General features: G+C 50.4%; 1 protein-coding gene across 1 annotated transcript in view; it reads left to right on the forward strand.

Annotated features, from left to right (window-relative positions):
- The window catches only part of LOC131206134 (serine/threonine-protein kinase NLK), a 62979-nt gene that overhangs the window by 29471 nt on the left and 17404 nt on the right, over window positions 1-16104 (forward strand). The window contains exon 2 of the mRNA XM_058198555.1: window positions 15425-15554. Coding sequence (XP_058054538.1) covers window positions 15425-15554 — 130 coding nt within the window. The remainder of the gene's footprint in view (window positions 1-15424; window positions 15555-16104) is intronic.

The following is a 16104-nucleotide window of genomic DNA, read 5'->3' on the forward strand; positions in this document are numbered from 1 at the left end:
GAGGCAGCTGCACTCTGCTTTCTTGAATTGTTCTCATCGTTCGCTTTCAATTTGTACAAACTACCCTCTACGTGCCAGTAAATGTCCAGTAAATGGGTTGTTTGCTCGATTTTATTTGACCGTCTCGAAACGTTTTAAAATTTCTAGCGCGAGACGTCACGTCCACGTGTCACAAGGGCGTGTGCTTAGGAGACACGAATTGTGCTCTGTTGGTTTGATATCGTCCAGCCGGAGCCAGGCACACCTGCGCCGCGAGCTATAGCTCCTGTTGGATCTTTTGCTGACCGAAAAAAAATAAAAACATAAGATCATCGAAACCAGTTCATGAGGTTCGCCAGGTGCGCGTGCTCCATTTTCGTGGAAGTCCATTTCATGCTGCGAGGAGCCGCGTTCCCTGGCTCGGCGCGTGCCTTTACGGCCGCTGGAGGGCTTATAATCGAAATCGAAACGAAACTTTTCACCTTATCGTGCGTCGGGAAGGATTTCTCGTTCGTCGTTTTTGTCCTTGCCGTTGTTGTTGGTGGCCGAAGGCACGTGGCACGCTCTGTCCGCGGGCGATGCTTTTACAACATTATCGCCAAGCGGGCGGCAGCTGCGAGTCGTCGGATCACCTGTCGATGCCTCGTTTCTTTATTTCGAGACGAGACATCGCGCATCCGCATCGGTTCCCCGTGTCCTTCGGCGGTGTGTGCGGTGGTGACGTCCGGGCGCGCAGCTGTTGTGACCGGTTTTTCACGGCTTTGAAGGATATATTTTTGTGCTGTGCTGTGTGGTGTAGGTCTGTCTGGCTGGTGAACGGGGGCACTTGTGTGTGTTTTTTAAACCTCCCATTTTATGGCAGCATTTTATTGAGCAGCTTTTTCAATTGCTGCTATACTTAGAGATTCTCAATTAAATTATCGTAAACCCTGGCGCGTCACGCGTGTCGTTTTGTGGGGAACCACACCACCTTGCGCTGTGGCTCGGATGGAAATAACCTGCGCCCCATCCTTCGGTTCGCTACCATTTTGGTGGAAACGTGGCATAGAGCAGCGTTTTCCGGCCCTAACCGGAACGTGTTCCCAGTGGATCGTTCGCGCTCGTTTGCACCGTAATTACAAATCGATTTTCGGCCTCCTGAGGGCGTCGCTGCCAGCGTGGTGAGCCCCTGATGAAAGGTTCATAAGAAAACGGTCTCCGTCGACCCCGCACTGCGCACTGCGTCTTCTGTGCCGTGAGGCGCTAAATTTTGCCAAATTTGCCGACCCCGTGACTCCTTTTTGCGTAGCGGGAGCCTGGTGCTACTGCTGCGTGGGTTTTGCCGATAAGCCCAGCGGTGGGCTCTCTTGATTACTCTGTGCTTCTCACGGTGGAATTGCGCCACCACCGGCGGGTTTGGGCGAAATTTACTGTCTTCGCAGGCGCGCGCGCGACCATCTAACCCGAGTCCCGGGTCCCGAGGGTCGCCGCCCGCTGTGAACCACCAAACCAACTGCAGCATTTCCTTCGCCGCTGGATGGGTGGCGGCCAATATTGACTACCCCGATCGGGTGTGGAAAATCAATTTGCCGTTCCCGGGGCTTTTCGATAAAAGAGTCAGGCAAGCTGTGGGCCCACCAACGCTGGTCGAGTTTGGCTTGGCGAAATATAGTTTCCGAGTAAAATTGCGCTCCGTTTGCAGCTTGGCAAGTGGAGCGAATGTAGGAAGTTAAATTGCGGATTTTGTTTGGTTTGTTTTAATTTTATTTACCTCAAATCGGGCGGGGAGATCCCTAAGGGTAAGTTTCACCAACGGGCTCCAGAGTGTTGATCGTGAGCGAAATGCAATTAACCGGCGCACAGTTGATTATGCAGCAGCATATAAACATGGCCGGTGACAACTTTTGAACGAATTATTTTATTTGCTTGGCAGAATGCAGAGGGTACACACCAAGTGCTCCGTGCCGTAAACTAATAGTAGTTCCCCGCCGTGTAGGGCAGAGCGTGGCCTTGTTTACCTTAGCTCGATGGCGGGTCACCAAAGCCCCCCGAAACGGGGCCGGCTTCGTGATGACATATCATCATGTCCGGGCAACCCGGGTTTGCCTAACTTTACCCAGTTAATGTGCTGCCCATTCGATAAATCATCGTCATCATGTAATCCAGCGAAACTCATCTCATCGCCGCCTCATTGGGTGGGGTCCGCCTATGAGCCGACGACGACGGCGGCGTCGTGTCCTTTCCCATAAAATGTGATTACGAAGTTCACTAACTAATTCACAGCACACAAACCAACGGGTCTCGGTCCGCCGTCCGAAGTCGTTTGCCGTCCTGATTAGGTTGGGCCGGGCTTACTTCCGGTTCCGGTTGCACCCAGAAAGAGCGAGAGAGAGAGAGAGAGCGTCGAATTTATGGCCAAAGCTTTCGCTCACTCAACAAGGACTTCTATTGGGGCGCTTTCCGCGTACCAATCCTTCCTTCGTATCCTTCTTTTAGGTGCGGGCTTTTGCCGTGCAGGTGCGCCCGAGAAAGAGCAACGACAGGAAGCGACCGGCCATTGACCCCGAACTCCTTCGACCGGGTTTCGGATTTGCTTCAGAAAATCGCCACCAAAGCTGTGGCGTTCCTGGGGCGCCCCAATCTGGTACGGGCGGCCCGACATATGGCGGGAAACCAAAGGGGACGAACGGATTGTTCTTGCGTTGCGGTTGTGTTGCAAAACCGACAAAAAAAAAGTGGAACGAAACACACAAAAGACGCAAGACAGCTGTTGCAGCAGCACCACCTCGTCCTGTTCGATGTCGTCGCTCCGCTGGGCTAAAGACAACGAGACACAACGACGGATACGGATGAGAGGGCACGCTCGGTGCAGCTCCCCGTCGAGAGCATAACCCCAGACAGACGGTTGCCTTTTTTGCGGCGGGATTTGGCCTTAGGACGTCGCCATCAACGTCCACCCGGCAAGTTTGTGCGCTCCGTGGCGTACGGATTTGTCGATATTTAGCAAACCGAAATAAATCTTGGTTTGGCCTGTATAAAGCACCAATAAGCCTGATACCTTTTGGCTGTGCGTTTGTTAAAGCGTTATCCCTAATTTGCATTTTCATTAGCGATCCCTCTCGAGGATGGTTGGTGATGAAAGTGAGGCGAGTTGTGGTGTTTGAATAATTGGCCAACCAAGCAAGACTCGCTTGGTCGGACCACTCTGAAACGGCTTGAGGGCAGCTGTGTGCGCTGGCCTGCTCGTCGACCACCGCAAACGATAGCCGAACGAAGAAGAAGGAGCCCACGAAATGTGCCGGGAAAGATGGCATTGAAATTTAAAACAGCAAAACACTCTCGCACCCCGAAATCGCACAATCATCATTATGTTGCCAAGAGCGCACTATGCGCGGCCGATGAGCGTGCCAATTTGGGCCCGGGATGGATTGCGCGCTGGCTGGCCAAGGAGAGGGGCGTTTTGAACGTGCCGAAGAACCTTTCTGTGCTGCCTTGTGGAAGTCGGTGCCCGGTCGGTCAGTTGCGCTGCTCCGTTCTAACGCTCTCGATGAAGCTTCTGTGCCTTCGAGCAAAGTGGTCCGGCCCCCGGACCAAATCAACGGCTGGAATCTTCGGCAGGCTCATAAATATGTATCCCAGGCGATTAACGACCGCCCTGGTGGAGCCCTTTTTTGAAGCCCCCGAAGTGACACGGCGGAGGTTATTGACAGCGTTTGCGAACGGCGTCGTCTTCGTCGACTTCGGCAGGTCCTGATCCTGAGACCGGTCGAGACACCCCTCCGGTCTCTCGATGTGGTCGCTGAGCACAGAACGATGTGCCGGTTGGTTTTTTACGCAACATATGTGTGGTGGGGCAACGGCGACCCTTGAAAAGCCTTGCCGAGATGGCCAACCAGCGACGGGCAGCGCAGCAGCGTCATGTGGTTATTATTTTCCTTCAGTTTATGCTGCGGTGCAACTGTTTTGCGGTTGGCCGAATTAAATATGTTCGCTCTTTGGAAATGGAAAACGTTTCGAATTTAATGTAGTTATTAATGTATGTATGTGTAAAATGGAAACGGAAACCTTGCCGGATGTCCGCACGATGATCCTAACCGCGCCACAGTAATAATGTTAATTTTGGAAAGAAAAAACTCACACAGGCCGCATATTAAATTACCAATTTGGGGCCAAAGGAACCGTCATTAGTGGCGCCGCACAAGTTTATTTCCAACCTCGAGGTATTGTGGGTTGAAGACATCGTGACCAATAACACGTTTTCTTTCGGAACTGATTACTTCAAGTTTTGGTAGGCTTTCGAGTTACAACGATCATTCACGTAAGGTTATTTACGTTTTATTTACATGTCAAAAATGCATCCCCAAGACCATAATGGTTTCCTCATTTGGTGGTTAATGTTGTATTGGCACGCTTATTGGAAAAAGGCTCTTCGTTTGAATAGTTTACGATGTTTGGGGTTTTTTTTTGCAATCTTCCCAGCTAAGCTAAATCGACCAATGCCTTGTGAATTCGTCACCACACTTTTCTTTCTCTCATTTCTTCATTTTTGCATTTTGAATATGAAAAATTATGAACTCTTGCGTTCCAAATAAGTATTGTTTTGCACACATTTGATTATTGCAAATGGCTTTGCTATGAGATTAGACTGTCCTTCGATTCGTACATAAACTTTCGAAATCCTTTTAAAAACGCTGAAACCACTAAATAGCCGTAATCTTTTTCCAATTTAGTCAAACGTTCGCACGATAAACTTTGTTTCGCGAGTCGCTACGAGTGTACCAAGAGTTAAACAAATACACGGTTTGTGAAATGTGAAACGGATTTAAGAGTAATAAAAATGAAAAACTCACAGAAATCCCGGGCAAACCAAACATCGCCTTAGTAGCTGCTACCGTTTCCTCCGGATTTCCCGATAAAATATTTACGCAGCGCAAATAAAAACCGAATTTGACAAATATTTTCCCAAGCTTTTTCCGGTCGATCGGCCCACACCCGAGTCGGGGACCACCTTCTCAGACACTTTCGCCAGCCTAACGGACCTGTGATGGGTAGGGCGGCGGCTTACGCGCGTGGTTTATTGTTCCGTGAGGTGGCGGCTCATCGGCTGCGCGGTACGCTACTGTGACGAGACATGCGGCCCGCCGCAAGGACGTGAAAAATCGATTACCACCGACGACCGAATGCCGCCACCGCTCACGGCCAATCGGCGGTTGTGCGGTTGATTGCTCCATACCAAATCTTGCACACGCCCCCACGGGGGGTCAGGGCCGGCCACTACACCCCGGGGGAATTTGTCCCGATGGTCTCATCCGGGAAATGAAATAATTTCCCGTGGAAGGCCTTACTCTCTGGGCAACTCTCGCTCTCCGGTAGCAATTTTCCCTCGGCTCGCAAGGTCACACCAGGGAGTCGAGCACACATGTGGAGAGAGCTTTCGGTGCTCGACCGTCGTCGGGTGCTGTTTGCTGTGCACTTTTGCGGTGCGGAAACGTATTTCGGGTTGCCCGAAATCGCTGCATCATGCCACCAGTGCAGAATTACCATAACTCCCCGGTTAGGTACCGGCTTCCTCCGAGCGATGGGAGCATAAAATGGAACGAAATGCGCCACCGTTCCGGTGACACATCCTCGAAATATGTTTACGGAAACCATCATCCCATGAGCAGAGAGAAACCATCATCAGCAGAGAGTCCACGTCAAGTCTGCGCTGTTCTCGGGTAACGTAAAAGACTTTCCGCTTAATAAATTGCTTATCGAAATTGTAATTAAACACGGACTGGGTAACATTTATGCTTTCCAACACGGTGTAATCTATACGTATCTGTGCACGAGGGTGGTCAGATATGTTTCCGACCTGAACATGACGATGGCACCAGTAAATGAAAGGTAGTGGATTTGGCTGCTAATCTTCTGACAATTGCTCATCAAAATTTCAGCCAGTTTGCCAGACAAAATCGAGTATTGGAGTGGCATTAAATATTTGTTTTTCAAAGGCCTTATGCTAACGCAAAATCAGATGAGTTGGGTTCTGTGTGTTAGGACTCTGTACGCGACTTTTTTTTATATCGGAAAATTGCGCCCGGAGAACAAAGATATTCGTCAAATGAAGAGGCAATCACCTTCGTGAACAATCATGCCGAAGAGAAAAGTATTACTTTTTCTCTTTTGGACAAGTTACAGAGACAGTAGCATTGTTGGAGCATAACTCTATATTTAACGTAAAAATAAAACTCAAAAAAGTGTCCTGCATCTTTGTTAGGAAATTTTTCAACTCTCCCTCGTGTATTGCTTGTTCATGTAGGATCCGAGAGCCGATCGATCGCGGGGTGGAACTCATGTTTCACGAGGCCAAGCATACGATGTTCCATGCTCCACGCACAGTCAGAAAAAAGAAACATGAAAACGAGCCGCCCGAGATGCGCGTTTCGTTGTCGAGAGCCGTAGAGCGTCCCGAGCACCAGGGCCACCGATATGTGCGAAAGTGTCGATAGTGAAATGCACGTTTTTATGTCGATCATGTGCCGTCCTCTCGCCATCGGTGCGTAATTGATTTCACCGCTCAAACCAAGCGCCGAACTATGCCCAAGATACCCGCCACGGGATTCGCAACTCGAATTGTTCCACCGACGGTGCATGAATCTCGTTCCAAATCCTTTTGCCGGCGGCCCGGGAATTTAATTAATGCTTTCCCAAACTTGGGATTTCTGGAACGGCGTGTTCTGATGAGGATGGAAACCCCGGAATCGATTGCAACCTCCATGTGCTCGATTTCCAGCAGCATTCTTTCATCCCGCCGGAGCCGGCGCTGGGTGCTCAATGTGTTAAATGTAGCGCGCGCCACCGGGATTCTGGCGCCTTACGTAAACACACGCGAGCCGAGCACAGCTCGAATTATTTCTGGGGCCACAATAATTCTGTCATCGGCTCGGAAAGAGAGAAGCTGCATCCGTTGTGCAAGATGCGCTTCGTCGGGCGGGATCGATCATTTATTTATAGCCGGCACCAGCCGAAGGGCCGAGAAACGGTTTCCGCGTTCTTGTTGTTGTTGCTCGTGGGGTATGATAGATGCGCCCCTGCACTGCTCGATTGTTTATGGCGCGTATCCGTGAACCGTCGATTCGCAGTCGGTTTTATCAATCAAACACATACCCGAGACACATCATAGCCCCTGACAACGAGAAGTTCTCTTCGGTCAATTTCTCGGGTGTGATTCTTTCGGCTCCCTCACCCGGGTGGACTCTGTCTGTCTCGAGTGCATTAAAAATCATAATTAATGTTGATTTCCTCGAGTCCGGTCCGAGGTGCTGTGAACTCGTGGAGACCTAAAAAGCGAGACGATTTCCGCCGTCGCTTTAGAGTTTCTCTCCGCGCGGTGAGGGTGGTGCGCAAATTAAAATCGAGCGAAAATTAATTGCTCGAATAATTCTCGCCCGGGAGTAAGATTTTCCGTGTTTCGGTCTCTCGGGGCCGTTTGCTGGCTGGCTGTGTCGAATTGGAGGAAGGCTAAAAGGTTCTCCACCACTTCTTCCTAAAGTGGCGAGTCAGCGAGCTGCGTTAGTTGCGAGAAGTGGCGTGGAGTCACTGGCGTCGATGGCGCTCGCTCTCGCGGAGAGTGTGGTTTCGTGAAAATCGCAAGCTCTTTGAAATTTTACACCGATTTGCAATTCAAATTATTCCGCACCCGGGACAGGGGGGGAATGTGGACGGTCTCGAGTGGTCTCGTGGCCGGGTGAAGACCGGACGAGAGTGGTGGTCTGCTGGTCCGGAGTCTGGTCACAGCGCTCATGCTCTGGCGCTTGGTGTTTCTTGTAAGTCGATAATGCCGTCACATCCAGTCCACTCCGGCCGAAGGATATAAATTTACCAGGTTGCTCCCGGGGGGTGCCGCGCCTCTTTGGGGCGTTAAATTGATTTTTTTACAAAAAAATGTCTTGATTTTCCGCTGGGTGGAGGTGGCCCACCCAAAGGTCCGAATGTAAATGAGTGTATCAACGCTTTAGCGTATTTCGACTCTCCATGCACCGCTCCGTTGGTTGTTGTGGGCGACAGATGGCGCCACTGTCTTCATCCTCAGACACACCATCATGACACCACGACCCCTCGGCCGTCTAATTCAATTCGGCCAGTCGCCTGTTTCCGTGGGACAACGCGTCCGATTAGTTTATGGTTCGCTCCCCGACCGAAACCGAGTTCTTCCTCCTCCCGTGGACACCGGAAGCGCACGTGGCTTGCGTTTTTGCTTTTCGTGTGCTCTCCCCCATCAAGGTCGCACTGGTGGAGCACCAGAGACCAGAAGACGACGGCGGACAGGCGGCCGTGATGGTCAGCTTGTGTCTTGGACGAGCACCATCTTCGGGGGTTTGCTCTGATTAAGTTACAACACAAAGGACCCTGCCCAAACCAATCCACCCAGCAACCGGAAGTTCCAAAGGATGCCCTTCGGCCGGGACATTCATCGTCCGACAGCTTCGGCCTTCGGGTGCCATATTTCGTACAACCATCCGATGCGGTTTCTTTGAGACACAAGAAAGCAAATGGCCCCCCGGTGGGGGATGATGCCGGCTGGGGGCCCATCACCGCCCCCGGAAGGTTTTATTGCATACCGGCCGGGCGGATAATCCGTGAAAATTTCATCGAAGAAATCGTGCGTCGTCTTCGTCGCCAGCGAACTGCGATGACGCACGACGGTGATACTCAAGAAGAGGAAGACAACCAACAAAGGCGGACCAGATTTTCCTTTATGCGCTCATCAAGGTCTTTTGGTGTGCGGGTCCGGTGTAAGTAAACAGCACCAGTCCCAAGGCTGACGCGCAGTACTCCACGAAGTGGCAATTCATTAGACCACGCTCTCACCTCGGCCATCGTGACACTCTTCCGTGCCCAGCTTTGTCCCACCGGCCACCGAGACAAAATCATTGTGAATCATTGCCAGACATAGTTTTGCGACCGCAGAAAGTATTCCCTGTGCCAACTAGCACTTTTCAGGCCATCACTACTTTACTTCATCAGCCAACCAGTCTTTCTGGCGCATAAGAACACAGCGCAGCGGGACCTCCTTCATGGGATGGTGCCGGGTGGGGCTGACGTCTTCTTCGCCGGCCTTTGTCCGCTACTCGCTTCTACTCCGGGGAGGGGCGGATCGTCGATCGGTAGTCATAAAGTGTCACGACAAATGACACGTGTTGGGGGTGTTATGAAGGGCAAATTACTTCAGGCAGGTAGACACAGGCGCAGCATTCCACCGGAGCGTTGGTTCGATTAACTACTATGTTCGATAAATAACGAGATTTCATTTAAAAATGTGTAAAATTAAGCTATATTTAAATGTTAGGAACATAGTTTGGGAGGGTACGTTCTTCCTCTTTCAAACGAATCCCATTTTATGCATTTGACGAATTAAAAGTTATTGATTGGTTATTAATATTAGTTATAAATGAAATCTCGTTATTCATCGAACATACTGTGCTTTTTGAGGCCCGGTGATTTTGGCCATCGAACTTGGTCATTACACCTCTCTCTCGATTCGTGCTGATGTCCCGATAGCTTCCTGGGAGTCTTGGAGTAGTTCAAACGTTGAACTGGAATATCTGGAATCATTGTCTGGTGTCTCGCGGAGGTAACTGAATTTCCTTGACTCCGGTACAACTTTGTTATTATGTGGCCTGTCGTCGTCCTTACGGGCGGTGCACAGTCTGTGGTCCTTTTTCCGGTGCTTCCCATGGTGGAGACCACCAACACGACCAGTGAACTTTGCGTGTTAGAACAATGGAAAGGAATCTCTCCTTTGTGCTGCGATGAAGATATTAGGCAAATGAATTGCGTTGGGAGCTATCAATGACCCCAACGTCCCCCTATTCAACCAATCGTAGAGCGGGTGTATGTGGGGTCATAAACTATGCTTCGAAACCTGTCGAAAGTTTTTGGGATGAATTTAAGAGTGAAACCCTCCGGAACTGATGTCGTCGCCACGGGAAGTTTCGGACCTATAGAAGGCTGTCGTCGACTATGATCCCTTCATCATCACATCAACCCTATCGGAGACGCGAACACTCGGTTTGGCAACACGTAGGATTATGTGTCGACCCCTTGATGCCTTTGGAACGTCTCCACCAGCTAGCCAGCTTGCCATTCGCTTCCTTTCCGGATCCTCGTTTACAGACACGGTGTCGAAAGTTTATTTATTGACGGGGTGCTCGCGACCACTTTCTGTCGACACCACAAGCACGGAATCTAATTATGTGGCCGCCCAAAGAGCTTTTCGGTGGGCAACGACCGGTGATTTTACGGGAAACCCTTTTTTCGCACTTACAACACCCGCGGACCAGCTGTTGCTGGCGCGACGCCGGTCATATAGGCGCAAAACTCACCGGGCGGCCCACACGGTGGTGCAGATCGATAGTCCGACGTCCGAAACATGTTTGGCCAAGGTGAAGGATTCCAGCTCTGCCTCTGCTGGTTGGTGCCCTTTCCGCTATCGGAATGTGGATCTCTTTTGGATGTGTTGGTCGAGGTGGTTGTTGTGGCCGTTGCGGTGGCATCGTGATGATTCAGTTTCCAGCAATCAACGACAATCGGCACAAAGGGCATGGCGCTGATTTTTCTCCGGCACGGTTGTAGGTGGCAGCCCGCAACAACCTTCCTGTCTTCGCGCCAGGATCGACTTCCTTAACGACCGACCGACGTTGATGACGCACGGATCGGAATATCGTTTCGGTTCGGGCGGCGTGTTGGGTAAATGGCTCTCGTTCAATTGCGGTTTACCGCGTGGCGTGGGTTTTATGCGAATGTTGCGTGCTCGCTGCGGAGAGTGCGCACAGTTCATTCGCCTCGGGCAATATGTTGGTCTAAGCGTTGAAACGGTTTTTAATTGAAAAAAGGATGCCTGTCCGAGTCCTCCTTGTAATCGTTCCATTGTACTCTGAGGTTAGTGTCCGTGCTTTTTTAAAACAATGTTCAAAGTTCATTTTCATTTTCACAATAATGTTCATTTAGTTCCACTATTTGGTGACCTCATAATATCGGGCTTTATGATGTTTTTAGCTTTTTAGGGCAAAATTATTGACTTGATAGGCTGCGGATCTGATGTGCGAGTAACCGGATGATTTAAATCATCTAAACCATAAAATTTACTAACCATAAATTACCAACCATAAACCATAAATTTTAAATCATCTAAACCATAAAACCATAGTAAGGGCAGAATTTTTAGCTTCTGTTTATTAATTTTATTTCTTAAATCAATCAATCGAATAATTATTAAACGTGCATCTTCTGAATTCCATGAGCATTTTTTTCTGAAGTGCCTTAAAAATAAATAATTCTAAGGATTCCACCTATTGTTACCCAAACAGCTGCTGGTCATGATAGAATAAATCAAATGACTAAAATCAAAGCAGAATGTACCGATCAGCAGTCGAAGACCTTACGAAAGACCCAATATTTTTGGCGCATCTGGCAAGTTTTCATCCACATCAAATTAAATGTATGTTATGGCACCCAAGAAAGTATTGCAGTTACGGTAATAATCTTAAAGGCTTATGTAATGGTGCTATTTGAGTTGCCTTGTTGGTACGTGACGTCACGTTACTTCGGACAAACATCGAACAAAAGATCGTCTCCCAGGGTTGAGGACGCGTGAATGAAGGCGAAAGTTCCGCGCTTTTGCAAGTTATCCTTAAGAGTCGGTCGTGAAGTTTGGAACCGTTGCAAAACTGCAAGCGAAAATAGCTGCCGCCCGGCCAATAAAACGCAATCACTTTTCCTGCTTCCCTGTTCGCGCCAGAAGCCCGGTCTTTGCCCGGTTTGCTTTCTTTTCCGAAGTGAAGTACCGTTTTAAACTTATCCTTCGTATCCGCGGGCGCGCGCCCGCCGCCTGATTGTTGAAGTGTTTTTCACGATTATCACACCGCTAATGCGCGCTCCCGCGCCAGCATCCACAACTCTTGCTCCGATTAACTTTTCAAAGTTGGTCATTTTGTGTTTTATTTACAAAAACCCCTCCCGACGCCCGAGAAGTGCCTGAAACAAACTCTAATACCCCTCTCCGGCTGTGCGCGCGTCACGACGAGAATCGAAGTCGAGAGTCGACGGGGTTGCTTCTCGGTGCTTTTGTGGCTTTTCTTTGAAGAATCTTTGAAGTACGACTTTTTTCACCCACTCTCCGAGAGGCTCCGAACTGTGGCGGGCGCACACAAAGCAAAGCGCAACATCAAAGTGGTGGGTAACGACGCGCCGTAGTGGTTCGCAGCGCCAGCAGGATCTAGCCCGATCATGACCCGGCATCCGTGCCGTTTCCTGTGCGAAACGATGCATCGTTGGGGGCTGCCCGGCGGGGAGTGTTGCGCTGTTTTATGGTGACGACTTCTGGTGCATTCCTCGGTCGCTCAGCAGGTACAGCAGGGAGCTTAAGGAGATTAAAAGAGCGTTTTTATGCGCTCGCAACCAACGATGGCCGAACGACAGCAGCCACCGACGGGGAGGTCGTCTCTTCATCGTTGGCGTCAGCAAATTCCTGAGAGCAGTCCGAGATCGCATCCTTTTTCAGGCTCCCCACGATTGGTGGTGGGAATCTGTGTGGCATTTTTGCGGTGGGACCTTGTACGGTCGTGTCCATCCGTCCGGCAGCGTTTTGAAGAAGCCTCCCGACCAAGGGTTTTACTTTTGTTTTTAATTGTCCACCGTCCACGTAGCGTGGCGCGTAATAGGTGTTGTCACGTTTATGGCACCGTTATGCTGCTGGGAGCACGTTGGCACAAGTGTGTTGCGTAAAGAGGGCGAAGCTTCGACCATCAATTACCGGGCCGGGCCATCCACCGCACCATGTGTCTAGCTAACTGCAGCCCACCGCGAGGTAACCGCGGGGTGATAATTGGTGAGGTCATTTTTGTGGTAAAGTTATTTTAATCTTTCTTGTCATGAGTTTAAAGCGTAACTACGCACCGCTTTAGTGCACTTTAAATGTTACCATTTCGGTCCAGGGTAAACAAGTCTAGCTTCGGAAAACTTTGTCGAACTAATTCCTCGTTCTCAGAGTTCTTAGCTAAGTGACTGGGTTTAAACGCTGCCCTTCAATGGGGGGCAGCACATACACGGCACGTAATCCTCCGGTATCTGGATTCGTCATGGAGGTGATGTTTATGCGTCTCATTCCCAGTGGGGCTCATTCCAACGGTGGCAATCGAATTTATTATTTAGTAACCTGTCTTCCATTTCGTTCGAAGACGTCCTCTGCGGAGTGACGCTTACATGATGTTTGTGGTCGCATGATGGTGATGGTCGCTCGTTGTCATGTTAGATACTCATCAGAAAAGGCGTCCCACTTGTGTGTATCGTTGTGTCCGTCTATTTAAGGACCTTCGTGAACTACCCGCCAACGAAGAAAAAAGAGGAAGAGAACGAAAAATATTTCATTACACCGCCATTTGCGTCATCATTTATTATTGCGCCTGGCGAGCTAAATAAGGCCCTTACCGCCACCACCAGAGAGATGGTGAGTGCGAGAGTGGCGCTGTTTATTCTAATTTCCTACCGACCGGAAAAGCTACCGGAACTTGCTTCGAAGAGCGCTTGCAACCACATCGTGTCGTCCCCGGTTGGATTCCAGTTGGGAACGACGCAGAAAAAAAGGCTACAACCAAGGCCCCTAGCGCCATGGTGAACTCTCGGTGAAAACCGTTGCCCATCAGACGCGCTCTAGTTTCGTCCGTGCACCGCCGGGGTGCTATTTGTAGGAAAATTAAAGGTGTAAATGAAATTAGCCACCGTCAGCGGCACGCAGGACGATGACGGTTCTGTGTTAGTCAGTCCAAGGCTCTGATCCAGCCGGTTCTATTTTGGGCTTCACCTTCGGTCGGTGGTCGTCCATCGCACTGAAGTGATTCGAATATCCTTCGCGTAGTCCTGCCAGGCTCGCTCGCGGTGTCCCTCCAGTGGGCGACTGACTGACTGACTGGCAGCTTATTCGGTTCGTCACGCCTCCTCCGGAGGAAACAGTGCGCTTAATAGTTGGTAAGAGGAGCTTATTCCTCGTGGGGACGGCCTTCGAGTCAGCAGCCCGTCAGCAGCTCTCTCCTGGTGCCGGTGGGTACATCCGGCCAGTGTTGACGATGTCTGTGGGGATTCGTCGACGTCAACGATGACGCGGAGTCGCCGCCGCCGCCGAACGTACACCATACCCCGGCCTGCGCACGTCTCCGTAACGGGCACGACACTGACGTGCATCAAGATTTGAATTGAATTAAACTTCGGCCCCGTTCACCGTGTCACGTGTTCGAGACGCGCACAGTGAGCCGCTGGAGTTAGGCAACACCACCTCGCACATCTTTAGAGGGAACTAAATGGCAATGTTGTTGGGACTCGAAGATCTTCCAATAACACTAATTCGGACAAGTTCGCCACTGCTCCGTGAGAGAATGTCGACCCTGCCCGCCCGATCGACGATAGCTCCGTTAAAAGAAGGAGGGCTCAACATCGAGCATAAGTAAAATGCAGCCAAGAAATTTACATTCCAACCTGCAATTCAACTGTTCTGCTGCGCGACTGCTGCTGGGAAGAGTCATTCAATGACCCACCAACCATCTCGCCCAATGGCTGGCTGGCTGATGTCGTGAAGCTATTTGGCGTGCTCCCATTCTAAGTCACTGCTGCTGATTGACCGGTCGTGCCCGCGTCGTCCACGTCCCCAATGGAATGCTGAATGGTCAATTCGGGCCGACACGGCAACTAACAAGCCGTGCCTGCCACCACCACCAAGTGCCGGGGACCGTGTCTTCCAATCCAATTAACAATTTGATTGCCATTGCTTCATTTGCGTTGGAATTTCTTAAAAGTCGCACCCGCAAAGTTAGTGGAATTTGGTTGCGTTGCAACATTTGCTCAGTTTGTGGGTGGGATCATGGTGTGGTTACATAGTTTTTCGCAACATCACTGAGCCGGACTCTACGTCGAAGTGATCAAAATTTATCTATAAACTTTGGTGTAGCGAGGGTCCACAATACTGCAAACGACTGATGACCTGTTCGATAAATATTCAATCAACACCAATACGTCATCGGCGCGGTACGGAAAAGTGTGCTAGAAATCCCGAAGGCATTGTCATTTTACGTTGCGACTTGGGCTTTACACCTTTACGAGATGACAGTTTTCTTCAGTAATATCAAAGATGAGTTCTATTTTTAGTAGCTAAGAATTTCGTTGATATCTTGCTGGCTCTTATCGTGCCGTTTTTGGGCATTCAACAGCATTCCGCGGGAGAGCAATCGGCCGTGGTTCGGCTAAGTTACTTCCAAGTATCGCCCCTAGTGCCGTATCGATTACCGGTCGGTCGTGGGAAAAAAGGACTCGCACAAAGTGGTGGCCCCCCCGTTCACACTGCTGCTCCCCGCGTTATTCATCCGTCGCCCCGGTTACACTAATTTTTCTAACCACCCGGTTTCCGGTTTCCCTTTTTTTTACTCTCTCTCCGCAGGGCTGTCACCGATCCGCGCGATGGGCGTCGGGTCGCACTCAAGAAGCTGCCCAACGTGTTCCAGTCGCTCGTTTCCTCGAAGCGCGTGTTTCGCGAGCTGAAGATGCTCTGTTTCTTCAAGCACGAAAACGTAAGTATCCCGACGACCAGCATCACCCCGGGGACGAAGGAGGGAGCCCCTTACGAGTGGAAAAAGTTTTTAATTAAAAAGTGTCCAGGGTGCTGGGGCTTGGGGCGGTCCATTTTCCGCCGCGTCGTCACTTGGCTGACGGTGGTGGCGTGTGTATTGCGCAACGAGCGTGTCCTTTCGCTTCGTTTCGCTGAAGATGATTTTAATCCGCCCGCCAGTGACACCGTTGAGCTCTGGCAGAAACAAGAAACAGGGATTTTCCCGGAAGAAACGGGGTCCGGAAGCTGCGCGCGAAGGTCGCCAGTTACTGGGAACTTTCTTTCGCCATTATTATAAGGACGCTCTTTTTCGAGTCTATTGTTTCACCTCAACCATAATGGCATCGTGGCCGGGCCATCAATCGTTGGCAAACTGTGTGGCTGCCCACAGATTGATGGATGAGGCTCTCGAAAAGAGGCACCTCCATCTGTATCTGAGGAAGTGCATCGTCTGCAAGGGAACACCGCTCTGGTCTGGTGCATTCTAACGAAGCTCCGGAGGCAGCGCGCAT

Source organism: Anopheles bellator, chromosome 1 (genome assembly GCF_943735745.2).
Source record: "Anopheles bellator chromosome 1, idAnoBellAS_SP24_06.2, whole genome shotgun sequence".
NCBI classification, from domain to species: domain Eukaryota; kingdom Metazoa; phylum Arthropoda; class Insecta; order Diptera; family Culicidae; genus Anopheles; species Anopheles bellator.